This window comes from Camelus bactrianus, chromosome 6, assembly GCF_048773025.1.
Source record: "Camelus bactrianus isolate YW-2024 breed Bactrian camel chromosome 6, ASM4877302v1, whole genome shotgun sequence".
Taxonomy (NCBI): domain Eukaryota; kingdom Metazoa; phylum Chordata; class Mammalia; order Artiodactyla; family Camelidae; genus Camelus; species Camelus bactrianus.
This window is the reverse complement of record NC_133544.1, coordinates 12,085,826-12,106,384: the sequence shown is the minus strand read 5'-3', so window position 1 is coordinate 12,106,384 and position 20,559 is coordinate 12,085,826. Positions and strand designations below refer to the sequence as shown.

At 35.5% G+C, this 20,559-nt stretch overlaps 1 protein-coding gene across 1 annotated transcript in view; it reads right to left on the bottom strand.

Moving 5' to 3' along the window:
* The window catches only part of RPS6KA5 (ribosomal protein S6 kinase A5), a 167,316-nt gene that overhangs the window by 99,656 nt on the left and 47,101 nt on the right, over nt 1-20,559 (bottom strand). Inside the window, exon 2 of the mRNA XM_074365138.1 lies at nt 11,392-11,463. Coding sequence (XP_074221239.1) covers nt 11,392-11,463 — 72 coding nt within the window. The remainder of the gene's footprint in view (nt 1-11,391; nt 11,464-20,559) is intronic.

Below are 20,559 nucleotides of genomic sequence, written 5' to 3'. Positions count from 1 at the left end.
CCGACAGACATTGTTTTGGATACTGCCCAAAACCTTACAGCCAAGCAGCCGTTTCCAAAGACAGGATTGGACCACGACAACTACATAAGCTTTTCCAAAGCTGGCAAAATAATTCCATAAGTTGGGGGAGGGGGGAGATGATGGATCTTTTGAAAGTCACTTCTGTTGAAACTGAAATGTGGATTTATAATCCCATCCCACCTGACGCAGGCAGCACGATGTTGACAGATCTTGATGACAATGATCTCAATGGCTTGATGATTAAGGAAATCACGTAAAATGAACTAAATGGAGTGTCATGGGGAAATGTCTAGCTCCTTGGACTAGGTCTCAGTTTGCTTTTCCACTGGTGTGATTCTCATTCCATTGGCCACAATTATCATTATGAATCAGGTTTTTAGCACTTGTCATAATAAAGAAAAGTTAAAACTGACTGACGGCTTTAAAGCAAGATGACATTCATGCTGTCACATTCAAAGCCACTGTACAATTTCAGCTCCTTTTTCAAGCTGAACAAAAGCAGCCTTCTTGCTGAAACTTACTTTGAGCACAATTAAACTAATCTTTTCACTTTATTTGTAAAATCCAAATTCAACAAAAATTTTTAGGAATAGCATTTAATCTTTGATTAAAATCAAAGGTTTTTAAATGATGAGATCAATTTGTTAAAAAATATTTTTACAGTCTATCTGTAAAAGCAGTCAATTTATAATGCTATATAATTAAATGCAAGGAAACTCTGTGTATGTTTACCTGCATTATTCTGGAGAAAGAGGTTAAGAACTGAAGGTGTCTGGTTTAATTCCTCTGGAGAGCGCTCACCTAGGACATGCTGCTCCCACTGGGATCCAAATGCTCAAGCACTGCGAGATCTCTGTTCTCTGTCACTCAAACTTCTATTAATGCTACTTAAAACTACATACTCTGCACACACTGCTTACCAGCCATGCCACACTGCGGGTTCATACCGAACTTGTAGCATAAACAACTGTACCTGAACTACAGCTTTTAAAAAAATATGGCAGAAACCCTCCTGGTGACTTCCACTTAGACAACGCCCGAGACAAACTGGTACTCCCCTTTCTGTAAAACGCACCACTGCACGCCTACTACTGGTTCTCCCATGCCCTCCTGTCCCCGCACAGTTCAGCTGTCTGCTTCACACCAGTCACTGATACACACTGCCTTACTTGTGTGTACATGTTATTTTCTTACGATATAATTTAACTCTATATTACATAAACCACTGAAATGCAAGTGTGAAATAAAAGAGAAAAAATGAGGTGGAAAGCTTTGGAAGAACTAGATAAAAGCAAGGCACTTAAAGAAAAGAACTGCTGAAAAAAACAAGGTATGGGGGTAACAATTCTAAAAGATCAGGGGAAAAAAACTGTGAAAATCTAAAAGGATTTTGTACCCAGACTACTTCAAATGTGTCTCATTCTCATTCTACTTCAAAGAATCAGAAACTTAATTTTAGATGATGCATTACAAGTATAGTTTATACAAAACAAACCATTGTTTAAGAAGCTCCTCTCAGAGCCTTGGGCCTACAAGTAAAGACTGGCAAGTGACATTTATACATTTTAGGTGATAAGTAATATGTTCAAAGTACATGTTTATATATCCTTTTAAAATGATTTTTCACTTTAAACAACTTTTTTTGATTAACCACAAGTACCAATCACGTCATACGAGAGAGATTCCACTAACGAAAGGAACATACTCATCACTGCTGGAATTTTTCCCTCTCTCAAGACAGTCATCTTGTTAAAGAGTGACTTGGCCATCAACCATACTAGCTATGTTCCCAGCTTGCTTTCACCCTCAATCTGGTAAAATATACCTTCTGTGTCGTCATCTAAATTGTTGATAAAAATATAACCCTTCTGGCTCAAAACACTTGATTTCCCATTATGCTTAAGATAATCTAAATTATCTGGCTTCTACCTACCTCTCTCCATCTCACCATCCCACTGACTCACTCCTTCAGATATACAGCCTTTTCCTGATTTCCCGGGCTACTACAGTTCCTCTACTTATACTCTCATGACATATGCATTCCCTACCATAAAAGTTATCAGAAACATGTGTTTTCATTTACTTGTGTGATTGCTTCACTGTGTAGCTTCCACTGGACTGTGAATTCCACAAAACCATGGACTACATCTGATTTCACTCACTTTGTATCATTAGCAAATAACTATGGAGCCAGCACACCATGGAAACTCAAATAATGTTGAATACATGAAAAAATAAGCAAGATAGCAAACAAAGAAAGAGTTCTGTAGCATACAGCCAAAACCCCTCTACTCAGTTGACAATTCTGATCTAAAGTTGAAGGTGGGTCTTTAGGAAAAGAAACTAACAATGCAGATCCACAGTAGAGAGCTATAGCCAGCTCCTTCCCTTTGGAGAAGGAACAGGCTTTTCATGAAGTAATCACTCTTAATGTGAGTATTAAATATGATTCCTGACAACATTCCCTGATGAAAAGTGAACTCAGGAAACTTAGCTGCCACCACTGTAAAAAAGAGAAAATAACATGGTGACATCTACATATGGCCACTGCTCTGTAAACTGCCACAACTACATAAGAATGGATTACAATGCCTGGCCACAACCTTTTCTCATATGTAACTTAAGCCGAAGAACGATTTCTATCTTTTCACATGTGATGTGTGCTGAATCCGCCTGCCTTCCCCTCCATCATGCCCTGTAGAACTCCACTCACCCCAAGTCAGCAGTGTCAGAAATGGAACTAAACAAGAAATACTCTCTTGGAACTCTAAATTTCACTTGTCCTGCCCTAGGAAATTGGTATCAAATGTACATATAAATAATGCTAGGGTGGTATATATATCAAGCCCCAGGAAAACCACCATCACTGGAAGGATTCTCAGAAGAGCAGCTTCATTTCAGTGTCAGCACAATCAGTGCACAAAAAGCTAACACTCAGGGGCTTCAACCGGGAGACTTGACCATCATCTGGTACTTTTAAAGACTCATTTGAAATATCTGATTAGTCAGACTTCAGAACTGAAAAGAAGCATTACTGTGCATCCCAGTAACTCCCTAAAATCTACCCTGTGTTAAGACAGATCAACAGAAAGCACCTCACTTGGTCTCTAAATTCTACCCGGAAACACTCTGGTGAGCTGAGGTTTAATCTTCTGTGTGCCACTTTTTAGAGACCACATAAAACAAAATTATGTGTCTTCAAGAATATCTCCGTATCTTTTATCGAAGAGGCTGTTCTCATTATATTATTTAATGTCCGTGACAAAGGAACCATTTGATAGCTTCAGCACTTGTTAAAAGTCTCTCTACATCAGTTTTTTTCGAACTGTGGGCTGTGACCCATTAGTGGAGGATGATATCAACTTAGTGGGTCCGACCAGCATTTTAAAACTAAAAAACTAAAAAAAGAAATGAATATACTAAAAGTGTTTCATGAAATTTCTCTTTCCTCTTTATATACATACACATGTGTAGGTATATGTGAATGTAAACAAGTCTAAGCACATGAAAGAGAAAAAAAATAGGGCAGAACAATGATGAACATAGACGCTGGTGCCTGACTGTCTGGATGTGAACCCTAGATATGCTATTTAATAACTGGGTGGCATTGGGCAAAATAGTTATCATGGCTGTGTCTCGATTTCCTCATTATGGATAGTAATAGTTCCTACATCACACGGTTTGGGGATTAAATAAATTAACATAAGGATCAAGAATAGGGCCTGACAGATAACAAACACTATGTAAGTGTTAGTGGAAAAAAGCATGTTAGTGTGTGTGTGTCTGTATGTCTGTATACATACATAAATACACATACTGAACTGCAATACAAAAATGTGCCTATTTTGTCCTATGGGTAATAGTCAAAAAAGCTTGAGAGCCTACTCTGCATGAATATATATGCCATTCCTTTAAAAAAAAACACATACACAAATTATGTAGGCCAAAGAATGTTCCCGTTATCCCTACCTCTTAGTAACCTCAGAGTTAAATTTAAGATTCAATTATAATGACTATCTCAAGCCCAGATGTCTATAATATCTATTCCACTTTTCTGTTATCTGCCTTTTGCTCTGTGTTCTTTTGTTTTTTTTAGGTTCCTTTTTTTCTACCTTTGAAAAATGCCCTTAAATCTCTTTTTGAAAATAGGTACATTTCAAAATACATTCAAAATAAAATGCACTTGACTTTACATCTTTATCAAACAGAAGCACTGATTCCTAAATTCCTTTATGCAACAGATGTCTTAATTGCACACTAAATTCCAAATTAAAAAAAAATACATACCTATAAAACTAAGTATTTCAACATGATTTTAAAATAAAAAAGGATAATTTTAACCATTTGATACAACCATTTTTTAAAGTTAGCCACTGTTGCCAGGATTTGTAAAATCATAAAAACAAAATGTCTAAAATGAATAAAGGTAGACTGATTATAAAACAGACTATTTTTCTAATATACAAGGAAAAGGTATGAACCCAAAACATGCTTGATTAAATAAACAGATGCTAAAGGCAAACGAGAGACAGTAAAAGCACATGAAATCACAGGCAATAATTTTTATGAAAGAGACTGAGATAGGCCATTTGTTTTAGGCATCAACACTTATACCCTCCCTAGAAGATACATAACAAAGAGGATCTGGAAGAAACTTAATAAAAGTGACAGCATTCCAGATTTAATTCAATTTTAGTTTTTAATCTAACCAGGGCCATTTGACTCATTTGCTTAACTACTTTAAATGGTCAAAAACAGCTGTACAGCTGAAAGAGGTTCACAATCAGAATGTTTTCTTGCGGATGGTCACAGCTTCTAAGAAAGACTTAATATGTAAAATGTTGAAAATAAAAAAGTTACTGGACTGACTACCTACGGATTCCATTTATGCATACTGTTAGCTTGAATATTAGAGAATAATTGTATAGTATCTTCTAGATCAGCACTTTCTAATTTCAGAAAAAGTATTAAGATACCACATGCATTAAGCCAGCTAATAACTGCATGTATGCATGTGGTTGTGGCCAACACCAGACTGTCTCCATACGGACGGTTCATGTAGTCCATAGGCCATTTCTTACCCCTGGTCCCGAATGACCTGAAAACCAAAGATTCTGATTCAGCAGGAAAGGAGAAAAAGCTGCAAAGGAAACCATGTCGTACTATGAGGTCTAGGCTTGAATTGACTACCCATGGAATGTGATTACTGGAAGACCTTACTAAAAGAAAATTATAGGAAGACAAGGAAATAAGGACTAAGAAGCAAGTTCATAAATCATTCTTTGTTTACATCTCAACAAACAAGCTGTCTGGGTACAAAAGCCTTGCTTCCTCACTCTTGCTCCAAAACTCCCCATGGTTTAGGCTGAACCCAGACCCCAGCTTTGACCACAAGCTGCTTAGCCTCCTCCTATGCCCTGCCATTTCCCTCGCTCTCCCCTGAGAGCATTCCTGCAATAAATCAAATGTGCCCAAATCCTTGTCCCAGGTTCTGCTTCTAGCAAATGAGACCTACGACAGCATCAGTGGTAAGCTTAATTGGATTTATACCAGGGAGACAATGTCAACCAACATCTTCAAACAGAATCATCTTTTGATTATGGTATAAAACATCACAAGCACTTAACCTCTAAGATTTCCTTAAACACTGTGTAGGCTTACACTGAACTATAAGATATGGGGGTACACACAGATGCAAAACTATAAACTTTTTTCGAATGTCAATTTTGACAATTTAATGAATACAGGCTTTTAAAAGTACTATTTTAATAGGGATACTTTCCAAACACTTAAGAGCATTAAATGACAAATGATGACTAAGTCATCATACTTGTTAAAACAGTCTTACATGACTCAGCCAAAGTTTGTTTCCCTTTGATCATATCGCTAAAAGGTAGCTGTGTCTTTAACTTGCCTAGTGCAATTCCTAGCACCATCTAGTGGCAAATTACCCAGGAAAAAAAGAAATACATTTAATAAGACGAGTTTCTGAAGTCTGCAGTTAAAAAAAAAAAAAAAATTCAAAAAAGCTCTCATGTTGGGAATGATTTTCATAGAGTCTGGGACCAATGAGCAAAGACCTATCGGAGTTAATATTTCAACAATAGCACTTAAGGCTGGGGTAAACAACCCAACAGTATTCTCCCTACTCGATGAATAAGTATTTCCATGGAACAGCTTGCAAGATCTGTCAATTACACGATCCCTCCTACCACCAAAATCCACACGATAAGGAAAAAGTAACCTTATGAGGGCGCCAGGGACTGAGGTAGGCACAAATGGTTGCTGCTCATTAGACATTACTGGAGGTAAGGCATTTTGATTTCTACAGTCTGCCAGCATTCATTTGAAGGTTTCATAAACCCAGAAATAAATATTGAATGAAGACCATATTATTCAATTCGCAAGTTTGTATGTAATATATCTTTTTTTTTAATGCTCACTACTCTATCCCCAACACCCAGAATGGTACTTGCCTCTTAATAAATACATGTGAATGAATGAATCCCAAGAGCAATGGGAATGAACTGAAAGATTTTAAATAGAGAAGTGATATGATCAAATTTGCACTTAAGAAAGATCATCCTGGCTGTAGTGTGGAGAACTGATTAGAAAGGAACAGCCTGAAGCCTGGAAGACCTTTTGTGGTTGTATGTCTCTACTTATCGCTGGACATACTTTAGGCTTTACAATAAAATATCTGTTAAGAAATGACTATCACTTATGTATCAAGCTAATCTAAGACACTGGTAATGCATTATATCAGCTCTCTTAGAAGATGGGCTTCTTTCCCTTTCAAATATACAAGGAGCTGAAGTTTATATAGCATTTACTACGTGTCAGGTAATCTAAATGTTTTATTACTCATTTTATGCATATTTTAGCATAAGACTGTTAACCTAACACACAAAAAGTCATTCAGAACCTAAAATATTTGAATAGTTAAGATTAGAAAACAAATAAGAAGGAAATACAATCTTTCATTTGATATATTATTTTTAAGGTAACACACAAATAAACTTCTTAGAAATGCTAATAAAATTTCAACTATCAATATCTCATTTATGAAATATGTTTTCAATTGTTAGATTTTTATTATTAGAAATATAACTTCGGCTAAAATTACTCCTACATATGCTAACAGAGTGACTGTATGAAAGAACTAATTATCTACCCTTATGAATAAGGCCTAAATAATTTTGTCTTTCTAATTTAGGGTACAGTGTTACAGTGGAGTTCCCTGTTGAACACATAATCACAACTGATGGTTATCTAGCAACTGGCAATTCATATCGATTATCTCACATTATCGATTATAACAACATCAGTGAGGTAGGCATTATTAACTTAGGCCAAAAAGGACATAGGCTTACAGAGTTCATGTGATTTACCCAAGGAACACGAGTAGGCAATGATAGTGTCAAGATTCAAACCTGAGTCTTCTAAGTCATCCCTGATATCCAAGAACCTCACAACTGTGAATGCACCAGAATTAGAAGAGGAAATCAACTTGGCTGCACCTTTTATGGTTACATGGCAAAATTTATCTTTTTTTTTTTTTTGTCATAATGACAAAGGATCTGTGAAGTCCACATCAAGCATGATGAATAAAGAAAATTTAACAAGAATACATGCTCTAATTCATTAAGCATCAGAATTACTAATAATGTTATACAATGGGTACATTTAAAGACCTCCTCCCATACTTGGATAGATGTCTCAAAGAAAGCAAAATGGTCAAAAGGAAGGCAGCAGAAAAGGTAAAGAGAGAAATTTTTTAAAGAATCATTCATTACTCCACAAATAAGCCAAAATTACATCATGAAACAAAATTCTAAAAGAGGAACCAAAGATACTTCCTGAACTTAGGAGTATCAATCTTGAAAATAATGCTGGAGACAAAAGCATGAACTATATTCTTGTTAGACTATTATTAAACTTCATACTGTTGTGTATGGGGAGAAAGTAGGGCAATAGTGTTGGGAACATACATAAGGATGACCCTAAGAGCTTACAGTCTAGAAGAAAAATAGCAGATGTGAAGGAAAATTCAGAGAACCACTTAGTGACATTTCTCTATAAAGGACTTTCAGGGTCACAATTCAGAGAATGAAGTGATCAGGCAGGATTGGGACAGATGGAAAAGAGCAGAAGCACTAGGAAGGAACAAGGTAAGACAGGGCCTCAGAGGCTGGGAAAGTACACATAACCATGAGGAGTAAAAGAAAATCACCTGACTGGTACACAGGCGGAATATTGGGGTAACTGGAGGAAAAAAGACAGAAGAAAAGAGAGCTAAGCCTGAAAGGAAGACAAAAATGTGGGCTTGAATAGTTAACTGGAAGCAAAGGCGCTATAAATTCTGAAACAGGAGAATAGCAAATAGTGTTAAATTTTAATAAGGCTGAATATTACTTATAACAGAATGTGTATAAAATGCATAAAATGGAAGTGAGAACTTGCAGAAAGACAGACCAGTGAAAAAAACCCTAACAACAATCCATGCACAAGGTAATATGAGCAACGGCCCTAGGAACAGAAAAGATAAACCCAAGGGTCATTTTGAAAGCGAAATTATGGGACTTTGAGAAATAAGACATAAAAAGGCCAAAATAGACCAGAATCAAAAATTATTTCCAAGTTTCTAGTTTAGGAAACTGATCAACAGACTAACAACAGAGGAAAAGAAATCAGATAGCTGAAAAGAGAAATAAATCAATACTCTGAGGTAAGAGAGCTTTTTTTCATGAATATTATATGTTTTTAAGTATGAGATCAAAAAGTAAATCTTTCATATTCCAATATTCCACATAATCTTCAAGATATTGGATGAACAGCATTTTTCTAGTTCAAAATATATAAAAATTAATTCATCAGAAGAGTTCTCAGTTTCATTTCCAAAGAAAACCTGACATGACACGTAAAGACATCTGATGAGGCTTTTCTATTATTCTAAGTTGTGCTGGAAGAAAGGTACCTTAAAAAGGTAATGAAACTGAAAGATTAGTGGTAAAATTTTTGAATAAAAATTGAGATTTTATTATATTCATAATAGAAGTTTCCACCTACTCCATTTAGTCATCAAAACTGTGATTTTAAATACAGAAATACCTACGATGACATTTATTATTCTGTCTTCTTATAAGAGCAGGATACTGTCAGCAGACAAAAAGGAAAGGCAGTATCCATGGCTAACAACAGACCAGTTATAGGAAGAAGCATGAACAGAAATGCAAGTAAAATGTTATTGGCAAACGTTTCTCACCTTCACAGAATTATCTTAAAGATCTCCTATGATCAAACCACTCAAAAAGTTGAGGTAAAATAATGAGATAAAATGTTAAACATGTTAAAAGAAACATACAAGGATTTTACAAATTTGATATTAAATTAAAAAAATTTTTAATTGATTTTTTAAACTGGCCTATAATTCTTCTTCCTCATACCCTTTTTGCATGTATTTGGATTCAAGGTGATACTAGCCTTATACAAGTTGGAGGAAATAATTCCACATTATATATTCTCTGAAAGAGTTTGTGGATTATTAGAATTATCTATGCCTTGAATGTTTGGCAGAACTCATTTTTAAAACCATACAAAGCGTCTTCCTAGCAGGAAGATTTTTACTTATTGACCAATTTATTTAATGATTATAGGACTATTCAGGTTCTCTATTCTTTTTTCAATCAATTTGATCTCTTACACATTTCAAGATTCATACACATGTTAAAATTTGAGGAATACTATATCAGAACACTCAATTCCTATCACCTCCCAAATTATATGTTACTTTTGTCCAATATTGCAGTTTTCTTTTTTTAACCCTGCAAATTAGACATTTTGACTATGGTTTTACAGTCAATATTGTTTAGATCTTTTTTATTCATCTTAAATTTTTGCATCTTAGAAACTCTGAGATCAATTCCCTTCTCCCTACAATTATATCTTTAAGAAATTCTTTTAGTGAGGATCTATTTGTGGAAAACACACTCAGCTTTTGTCTGTCTGAAAATGTCTATTTTGCTCTCGCTGCTGGAAAAGAGTTTTGCTGGGTATACAATTCTAAATTGACAGCTATTTTCTCTGGGTATTTTGCAGACATTCTTCCACTCTCCTGCAGCTGTAGTTCATGGTTGCTGTTAAAAAGTAATTTGTTAATCACTCACTGTTCCTCTATAAATAAGTCTTTTCTCTCTGGCTGTTTCTAGGGTATGTTTCTGTCTCTGGTGTTCATAGTTTCTCTGCTGTATCTATGCAAGAATTTCTTTATACTTGTCTGCTTCAGATTTGCTGTTTCCTAAATCTGTAATTTCATACATTTAACCAATCCCAGAAAATTCCCAGCTATTATCTTTTTGGATAGTAGCTCTCCCAACTCTATCAGCTCCTTCTGGGATTCTGATTAGAAAAATTTATATCCTGACAAGACTAGCTACGTAATTGGCAGGCTCAGTGCAAAATGAAAATGTGGGATGCCTTGTTCACAAATTATTTAGAATTTCAGAACCGTGAAAGCAGAACATTAAACCAAACTTAGGGGTCTTCTAAGTGCAGGCATCTCTGCACCTGCACAGGTCATACGCCCATGAGGCCCGGACTTTAGAGCAGCAAGAACAGTGATAGCAAAAATTCAGAAGACACAGAAAAGTGTAAAGCAGAAAATCAAGATCATATAAAATCTCAACACCCAGGGACAGCCACTGTTGTCATTCTGGTGTATAGCTCAGAGATTTTTCTGTATATTCACATGTAGACATTTATTCATACAATGTTTATATTATGGAAATGGTATAATATACGTTATCTTATCTAGTCTTTTTAAAAAATATATTACATTATGGGGAGCTTTCAAAAATGTTAGTAAATTCAAATCATTTCAACTCTACTTTATAGATAATAGAACGTACAGATCCATGTTCTTTTAATGAACTTCATACTGTTACGTTTCTGAAGAGTCTAGAGTTTTCATTATTAAAAATGATGAGCATGGACTGTCAACAGAGTTGAGTGAGGACTGAATGAATCAATCAGAATAAAGCACTTCACACAGTACTTGGCAAGTAACAAGCTCTCTACAAATGTTAGTGATTTTTTAAAAAAACATTGTGTCCTGTGTGAAAACTGAACTCATTTACATTCCAACAACAGGGTAAGAGAGATTGGTTTTTCTAAATCTTCGCCAATCTTTTAAATTTTGCATTTTGTATTTCTTCTATGAATGGTTTGTTTGTGTTCTTTGACAGTTCTCCTATTGGATTCCTTACGCTTTTTACATTTTAATTGATTTTGGTATTGAAATATCAATCCTTTCTGTTGTAGGGATATCAAGTACTTTTTTTTTCCTAAAAAAATAATTAACTTAAGACTTACCTCCAGTTCCTAGGACCTTCAGGAGCTCAAAATTTTCAATCCCCACCTTCTCTGCATGTCCTGTTAAATTAGCTAAAAAGGAGAGAAAGAAAATAAATAATTAAGGGGAGCAGCAACAGGAGGGGTCCACAAGGGCTTCTGAGGAACCAGCAATGTGTGTATTTCTTCACTTGGGTGGTTAAACAAGGGTTCACTTTATAATTATGCTAAGCTGTACAGCTATGTTTGGTACAATTTTCTGTATATTATACACTAGGATAAAATTTTTTTTAGAATTTAGTAACTATGGATCATTTGCATCAAATATTAACATAAAAATAAAGTGCTAATAGACTCTCTACTGACCAAATAATCTGAAAATGAGCATGAATTCTAGTATGTAGCTAGATATGTAGTGGAAAGAAAATTGGACAGATTTAGATGTATTCATTTATTCAACAAATATTTACTGAGTGTCTTGTAAATGCCATTCCCAGGTTTTAGGCTGGGTTCCACTCCCACTTCTGCCACTAAGCACTTGAATATGAAGAAGCCTGCATTTGTCACCTGACACCCTGTATCTCAGTTCCCTCGTCTCTGAAATGAAAGCATTGGTCTCAATGAATTCTAAGATCTCTGATAGCTCTAAAATTCTACGACTATATTTAAAAATATAAAATCTTCAAAAACATATTCTCTAATAAACAAAATTAGGCTATCTTATAAATGAGCATTTTCTAGAGTATATTCCATTGAATTCTGGTCCTAACCTATGAGATGGTTAATAGGTATTATTTCTGGTGGAAGGGTGGGGAGCAGAGTTCTCTGGTTGAATATATCTGGAAATAAGTAGCTTAAACCAAGTTAAATAAGTTTCTTTATTGCTAAACCTCACAGATCCTGTACCATGAAAATATGCATGTGGATCTTCAAGATCGAGATACTTATATCTGTCCAACTTAATTGGACCACAAATTGCTTTTTATGGTAATACCTATTAACATTATGTGATTAGAAAGAAGCAACTAAGAAGGGCTTGGTCCAAATCCTAGTTCTACCACTTAAAAGCTGTGTGACCTTGAACAAATTACTTAACTTCTCTGTGTTTCAGATCCCTCTAGTGTAAAATGAAGATAATAAAAATGCCTACCCTCAAAGCATGCTGGTGTCTGCAGTTTACTTTGAAATGCATTTTAAAGAGGGACTAATGGACAAATACAGGTCTGGATAGATAAGTGATAGAGCAAATAAAACAAAATGTTAATTGCAGAATCTAGACAGTATAAGGATGTTCAACATAAAATCCTTTCAAATTCTCTGTATATTTGAAAATGTTCATAATAAAATGGCAGATAATAAAATAACACCTACCTCACAGAGCTGTGATGAGGATTATATGAGCTAATTCATACAGTGTTTGCTGTGCTCCATTAAGATTATTAGTGTTTGTAAATAAATTAATGTTTTGGGAATGCAATTTGAAGAAAATTAGACCCAACTAAGAACTTCTAGAATTAAATTTTTTCAGGGGATAAGTAATTTCACAAAATTTACCATCTTAACCATTTTTAAGCATCCAACACAGTGTTAACTATAGATATTTTGTTTTCAAGATCTCTGGAACTTTTTCACTTTGCAAAACAAACTCCGTTGAACAACTCCTCTTTTCCCTCTCTTTCAAGCTCTACTCTCTGTTCCTAAGAGTTTGACCATTAATGCATAATTTCACAGTAGGAACAAATCAGTGTACATAGCCCAGGACTCAAGTTCACATCGGCTTTAATAATCTAAAATGAATACCAAAAACATAGGTAGTATCTTAAAGAGTACACACCATTGCATATCCTCCTGTAGTATGTCAAACAGATTACATTTTAAAAGTCAAGCTCACAGGAAACCACTACTTTTGAAATAATGACTAGGCTCTCTTTTAACTGAATGTTAAATTCTGTTATTTTATTGTGCAAAAATTGTTAAAGTTTAAGACATTATTAAAGAGTCATACATTAAAAATTATCACCCCTGATTGTCACTATTAGGAGTCATCTTTTATTTACTAAGAGATGTGCAAAAGCCCAGCTTTCCAAAAGCACTGTCCGTATACTGTCTTTCTTGCATATCCATATTTACAGCTAGACAAAGAAGATAAGGAACTACCTTTTGACACACAGGCACTCCAACCTTTCTTCACTAACCAAGGAATTACTTTACAGGAAATTAAAAGAGGCCACAGATTAATTATACTTTGTTCTACAAAGTATACCTTCCAGGAAACCCTGGTTATTCACAAAGATCTTTCAGATAATCATGAAGGCCTGTTTTTGTTCATAATCTCCTACCTCTGCTACTTGATTTCTGACATAAATGAACACTTTGCCTGCAAAGGAGGCTGAAAGCTTCCCCAACCTCCAGTCCTGGGGGCGGGGGGGAAGAACTGACAGGGCTCGAGATGAACAGCACTGACGCCTCTGTACTTGGGGGAGGAGTGGTGGTGGTGAAGGCTTCCCAGAGAAGAGGAGGTTTCTGCTTTCTTCAAGACACGTTCTCTTTGGATTCTCCTCTCCTGGCCTTAGCTGCTAAGACTTTGTTTACACCTTGTATTGCTTTCCTATTAATCTTGTTCCTAGGTGGCTGGTGAGGTAAGGCAGATCTTGGGAGAGGCTCTTTTCCTCCCTCGTACCTCAAGCCCAGGTCCTAGGAAAACCCAACAATGCTGGGCTTGAAAAGAGCTTAGCCCTGGGCTTATAAAAACACACATTTTCCACCTCAAGTTTCTCCGAGAGTTTTATCTTTCCTGGGCTTTTCTTGATTAAGAATGGGGAGATTCCAGTGAACAAGCTTAGAGGGTAGCATCTGCTTAGGGTACCAGTAAATCTTGAGCAGGTCCACGTGGCCCAGCACAGCTTACCCAGAGCAAGGATTCGGTTTGTGGCAAGAGACCAAAGATCAAGCTTGTCATAAAACACTCCTTTCCTTCATTCTGCTGTCTTAACCTTACTTGGGGACCAAGCAGGTGTAACTGTAACAGGGTAGGATACAGAGATCTTAATCTTGACAACAGTTCTCAAAGCTATTACCTGGGATTATCAGAAAACATACCATTGATTCATATTTTTCTACTCTGAAGATATGAAAGACAGTAACTTTTTTATTTAATAGAATTAATTACAATTTCACTGGTGTTGAAACAAAAATAATTGTATTATTCACCATTTAACTCTGATTTTTCTTTTATTATTTTGCTTTTAAAGTGAGGAGAAATAGAACAAACTTCATGGGTCAATTTTTTGCTCAAATGGAAAATTAACTGAAGATGTTTGAGCACTAAAAATCTACTGTTAATATTTCAAAGTTTTATGGAGGTATAATTTACATACAATAAAAATCATTCACTCAAATGAACAGTTTGATGCTTTTGATAATTGTGTCCAGTAGTGAAGCCTCCACTACAATAAAGATATAAAACAGTGCCACCCTCCTGAAAAGTTTCAGGATGTCCCTTTGAAGCCAGTCACTTCCCTGACCACTGACTCAGGCACCCAATAATCTAATTCCAGTTGCCAGAGTTTTAATTTCTTTAGAATTTCATATAAAGGGAGTCATACAGTACATAGTTTCTTTGCATTCTTCATTCACTTAGCCTGATGTTTCAGAGGTTTATCTGAGTTTTTTTGTGTGTTACTGCTTCATTCTTTTTTATTACAATATACAACTCTAACTACTAAAAATGCACCGTTTCACATAAAATACAGAAACCCTGCAATCATCCTTTCTCATATAGCCACTATAAATTACACGGGATTTGTAACATCTTCTGTATGTTATAAACTTTACAAGACAATGTTATGAGTTTTGCTTATATAATAAAGCAATTTATAAAGAAATTTACAAAGAAATAAAGAAAAAAGAGAGAGAGACTTTTGCATTTCTCCAGACACTTATCATTTCTGATGGTCTTTCTTTTCCAAATATCCAAAATTCTACCTGGTATCACATTTTTTCAGCCTTGAAGAACATTCTTTGACATTTCTTGCAGTGCATATTATGAATTCTCTGAGTCTTCTTTTATCTGAAAAAGTCATTCTCCTACCTTCAAATTTTTACTGAGATATAATTAAGATACCATAAAATTCATCCTTCTAAAGTGTGTAATTCAGTGGTTTTTAATAAGTTCACAAGGTTGTACCATCATTACCACTGTCTAACTCCAGAATCATCTTCATTCTTGAAGAATATTTTCCTTTGACATAGAATTCTGGGTTGTATACTTTTTTTCTTTTCATCCAGCACTTTAAACCATGTTCTTCCACTCTCTGGTTTATGAGACAACGTTAGTCATTAAATAGATTATTGCTCCTCTATTTGAATGTGGTTTTTTTTTCCTCTTACTGCTTTCAATATTGCTCTTTACCTTTGATTTTCAACAGTTTCGCCACAATGTTTCTTGATGTGGACTTCTTTGGGTTCATTCAGCCTGGTATTCACTGAGTATGCTGTATCTGTAAATTCTTGTTTTTCATCAAATTTGGGGAATTTTTGCCTTAATTTTTCAAATATTTGTTCTATCCCATTCTCTCTCCCCTTTATCTTCTTAGATTCCAATTACATGTATGTTGGATTGTTTGATACTAAGAGGTCCCTGAGACTATTCACATTTTTCCAATATGCTTCATCTCTGTTCTTTACATTAATTTCCTTTCTTCTATCTTCAAGTTCATGTATTTTTCCTTCTGACATCTCTATTGAATTGTTAAATCCATCCAGTGGATTTTAAATTTTCAAACAGTGTATTTTTCATTTCTAGAACTTCCAATTCATTTCCTTTTCATTCTATTTATCTGATAGGATTTATTTTTTCACTCACGGAGAGCATGTTTTTTAATTTCACTGAGGATACTGTAAGAGCTGCTTTAACATTCTTGTCTGCTATTGCCAGTTGCCAATGACTCAGTTACCTCAGGCTAGGACTCAGTTGTTTTTACTTCCTCCTGGGATGTGTTCCATTTTCCTGATTCTTCATATGTAGAGTAATTTTGAATTTTACACTTAATTAACCTTAACCCTTAAATGTTAATTTGTGAATACTCTAGATTGTTTTTGTTTTTGTTTTTTCCAGCAAGAGTTGTCTCTTGTTTTAGCAGGCAAATTATCTTGGCTTGGCTTGGCCTGACTTGAACTATAAACTCTGTTTCTTAGAAGGCAGTTTTAAGGCAATCCAGATTTTTTTGTATTTAGCTGAGTTGTTCTGAGTCTGTTGTACTCATGCATGGTTCAGAGGTCAGTCAGAGATGTATGTACAAATTTTGCACATGAAATTTGAGGATATCCCCTCCTTTGAAGCTCTCCTCCTTCCAGGATTCCTCTACTATCTTCAGTGGCCAGAGTTCTCTGGTTTTAGTTTTCTAGTTTCCCTGGCCAGAGACACTTTTTTTTTCTTTATTCTTTCATCATCATTATTATTATTATTATTATTATTATTATTATTATTATTATTATTATTATTATTATTATTATTATATAGTCAGTTATAATGTGTCAATTTTTGGTATACAGCACAATGTCCCAGTCATGTATGTATGTATGTATGTGTGTATATATATATACATTTTCATATTATTTTTCATTAAAGGATATTGAATATAGTTCCCTGTGCTATACAGAAGAAATCTGGGGTTTTTAAATCTATTTTTATATACAGTGGCTAACATCTGCCAATCCCGAACTCCCAAATTTATCCCTTACCACCCCCTTTCCCCCAGTAACCGAAAGATTGTTTACTATGTCTACGAATCTTTTTCTATTTTGTAGATGAGTTCACTAGTGTCCTCTTTTCTCCTTTCTTTCTTTCTTTTTTTTTTTTTTTTTGATTCCATATATGAGCAGTATCATATGGCATTTTTCTTTATCTTTCTGGCTTACTTGGCTTAGAATGATGATCTCTAGTTCCATCCATGCTGCTGCAAATAGCATTATTTTATTCCTTTTTATGGCTGAGAATTATTCCATTGTATATATATATATACACAACTTCTTTATCCAGTCATCTGCTGGTGGATATTTAGCTTGCTTCCATGTCTTGGCTATTGTATATAGTGCTCCTATGAACACTGGGGTGCATATATCTTTTCAAATTAGAGTTCCCTCCAGATATATGTCCAAGAGTGGGACTGCTGCACCATATGGTAAGTCTGTTTTTAGTTTTTTGAGGAATCTCCGTACTGTTTTCCATAATGGCTGTACCAAACTACATTCCCGCCAGCAGTGTGGGAGGGTTTTCTTTTCTCCACACCCTTTCTAGCATTTATTTTTCATGGACTTTTTAATGATGGCCATTCTGACTGGTGTGGGGTGATACCTCATTGTGGTTTTGATTTGCATTTCTCTGATAATTAGCGATACTGAGTATTTTCTCATGTGCCTATTGGCCATTTGTATGTCTTCATTGGAGAATTGCTTGTTTAGGTCTTCTGCCCATTTTTTGGGTTGGGCTGCTTGGTTTTTATTATTAAGTTGTATGAGTGTTTATATATTCTGGAAATTAAATCTTTGTCAGCTGCATCATTAGCAAATATTTTCTCCCATTCCATAGGTTGTTGTTTTGTTTTACTTATGGTTTCCTTTGCTGTGCAAAAGCTTATAAGTTTAATTAGGTCCCATTTGTTTATTATTGCTTTTATTTCTATTGCCTGGGTAGACTGCCCTAGGAGAACACTGCTAAGATGTATGTCAAAAAAAGTTTTGCCTATATTTTCTTCTAGGAGGTTTATCATGTCTTGTCTTACATTTAACTCTTTAAGCCATTTTGAGTTTATTTTGTGTATGGTGTGAGGGAGTGTTCTAACTTCACTGATTTACATGTTGCTGTCTAGTTTTCCCAACACCACTTGCTGAAGAGATTGTCTTTTCTCCATTGTACATTCTTCCCTCCTTTGTCGAAGATTAACTGACTGTAGGTTTGTGGGTTTATTTCTGGGCTCTCTATTCTGTTCCATTGATCTATATGTGTGTTTTTATGACAATACCATGCTGTTTTGATTCCTGTAGCTCTGTAGTATTGTCTGAAGTCTGGGAGGGTTATTTTCCAGCTTTGTTCTTTTTATTCAGTATTTCTTTGGCAATTCTGGGTCTTTTGTGAGTCCATATAAATTTTAGAGTTGTTTGTTCTAGATCTGCAAAAAATGTCATGGGTAATTTGATAGAGATCACATTAAACATGTAGATTGCCTTGGGTAGTATGGCCATTTTAACAATACTGATTCTTCCAATCCAAGAGCATGGGCTGTCTTTCCATTTCTTTAAGTCATCGTTAATTTCCTTAATCAGTGTTTTGTAGTTGTCCATGTGTAAGTCTTTCACCTCCTTGGTCAGATTTCCAGAGAGACTATTGTTTTTTCACCAGAATCCAAATAATATGGCCTGTACTTAGCTTGAAACTAAAATCAGTGAAAAGGCAATACTAACTTCGTTCCCTCCTCCAACTTTGTACTCCCCATAAGAGTCTACCTGCTTGTATTCATTTTCAAGTGCCTTAAATGTTGCTTTTTGTATGAAATTCAGTTTTTATAGTTGTTTTCTACAAAGTAATTCTCTAGCAGGGGGTCTTATTCTGGCATTACAAGAAGCAAAAGTCTTCCTACAGTCAACATTATAATAGTAGTTTCTACTTTTCCCTTCAACTACTGCTCTAGGAAGTCAACTTCAAAGAGTAAAATAAAACCTTAAAGGTGAAATGATATAGGCCCATCTCAGGGATCTTCAACTTCATATACATATGATCCTTTTTTTACATTATATCCGTTAGGTAAGTAAGAAACCACATATGTGGAAGCAAATCTATAGGAAGTTCTATCGTAGTTAGGCATGGGGTAGTATTTGCTAACTAAAAGATTTTTTTCATTGTGTTAATGACAAAACACATAAAAGCAAGTGGTAAATATGATGCTATATAGAATCCAAGCAATGGCAAGCATATACTCAAGCATGTGAGTGCAGGTGTCAAAATGGTTTTCATTTCTATGTTATTATTCGTCGCTGTAATTAGAAGCCTTTGAGCATGAAAGCTTAAAAATAAACTACAATTCCCTTAATTAAACTGTTAACCTAAGAGCAGGAGCTCAGATTTCCCAGCAACAACACTAACATTTATTAGAAGAATTCTTAAAATATTTACAACACTTTATTCCACCCTAGAGATGAAAGAGACATCAGCCACTTACAGAAATACTCTGTATTTCTGAATCATTCACATGCCTTAGGAAAGTCCAAAATGATATGTTGACCAGATGGTTTGGAGCAACCTGCATGCCTGGGACCAAACTGTACTAGAAATAGGCCTGCATGCTTTTGCCCAACCCCTTGTCTCGTTCTCCTCAAAGATAAGAGGTTATTAACCTAATTATCCAAGAGTCCAATATCCTGACCGGAGAAAGTCAGTAGTAGATGGAGTCTTTGTGTTAAGAACAGTCTTCCCACAAGGTCTGTTTTGTGCCTCAAGCTTCTGGCCTGGCCTGACCCCCTGGGAGCGCATGGCCATTCACCTGCACTCCTCCGTCCACCATATACAGTATTTAACTAAGCAGTTGTGCAGGTTCTCTTGGGATCTGGTGTTCATTCATTCGTTTGTTCTCCCCTCTAAAACTTGTAACTCGCACACCTCAACATGCTGGCCCCAAGATTATGATTAGACGGGGTTGGGAGGGAAGCAGGAGTTCTCACCTAGGCCGTAAGCCTAAATTACACGCACCAACGCAGCTTTTAAGAAGACTTCTACACTGTCGTGTTGGAAGCTCTCACAGCTTGTATCAATGTGGTGCTGAGTCCCACTAGCTACTGTTTCTTGAAGACGGTTCCCTCATGACTCCTGAGGGGTAAGAGTAATTTCACTGGGCAGAGTTTGGGCATTTCTGGGTTTCTGGGTATAGTAGCTTAATGGCAGCAAAATCTCGTCATCAGCCCCTAAATCCTAACTGAAAGAATTAACTCCTTCCCACAGAAACAATGCCTATGAAAACTCTTCACAAACGTATAAAATAACAAAGAATACCAACAAATGTACACGAGAGGTATTTAGTTGGTACACAGTATAACCATATCAATTGTTTCTCTATGGCATCTATTTTGATGCCCACATCATCTGAGTCATTAAATATTAGCAAACTTGGACTAAAACAACAAACATTTTTAAACTTT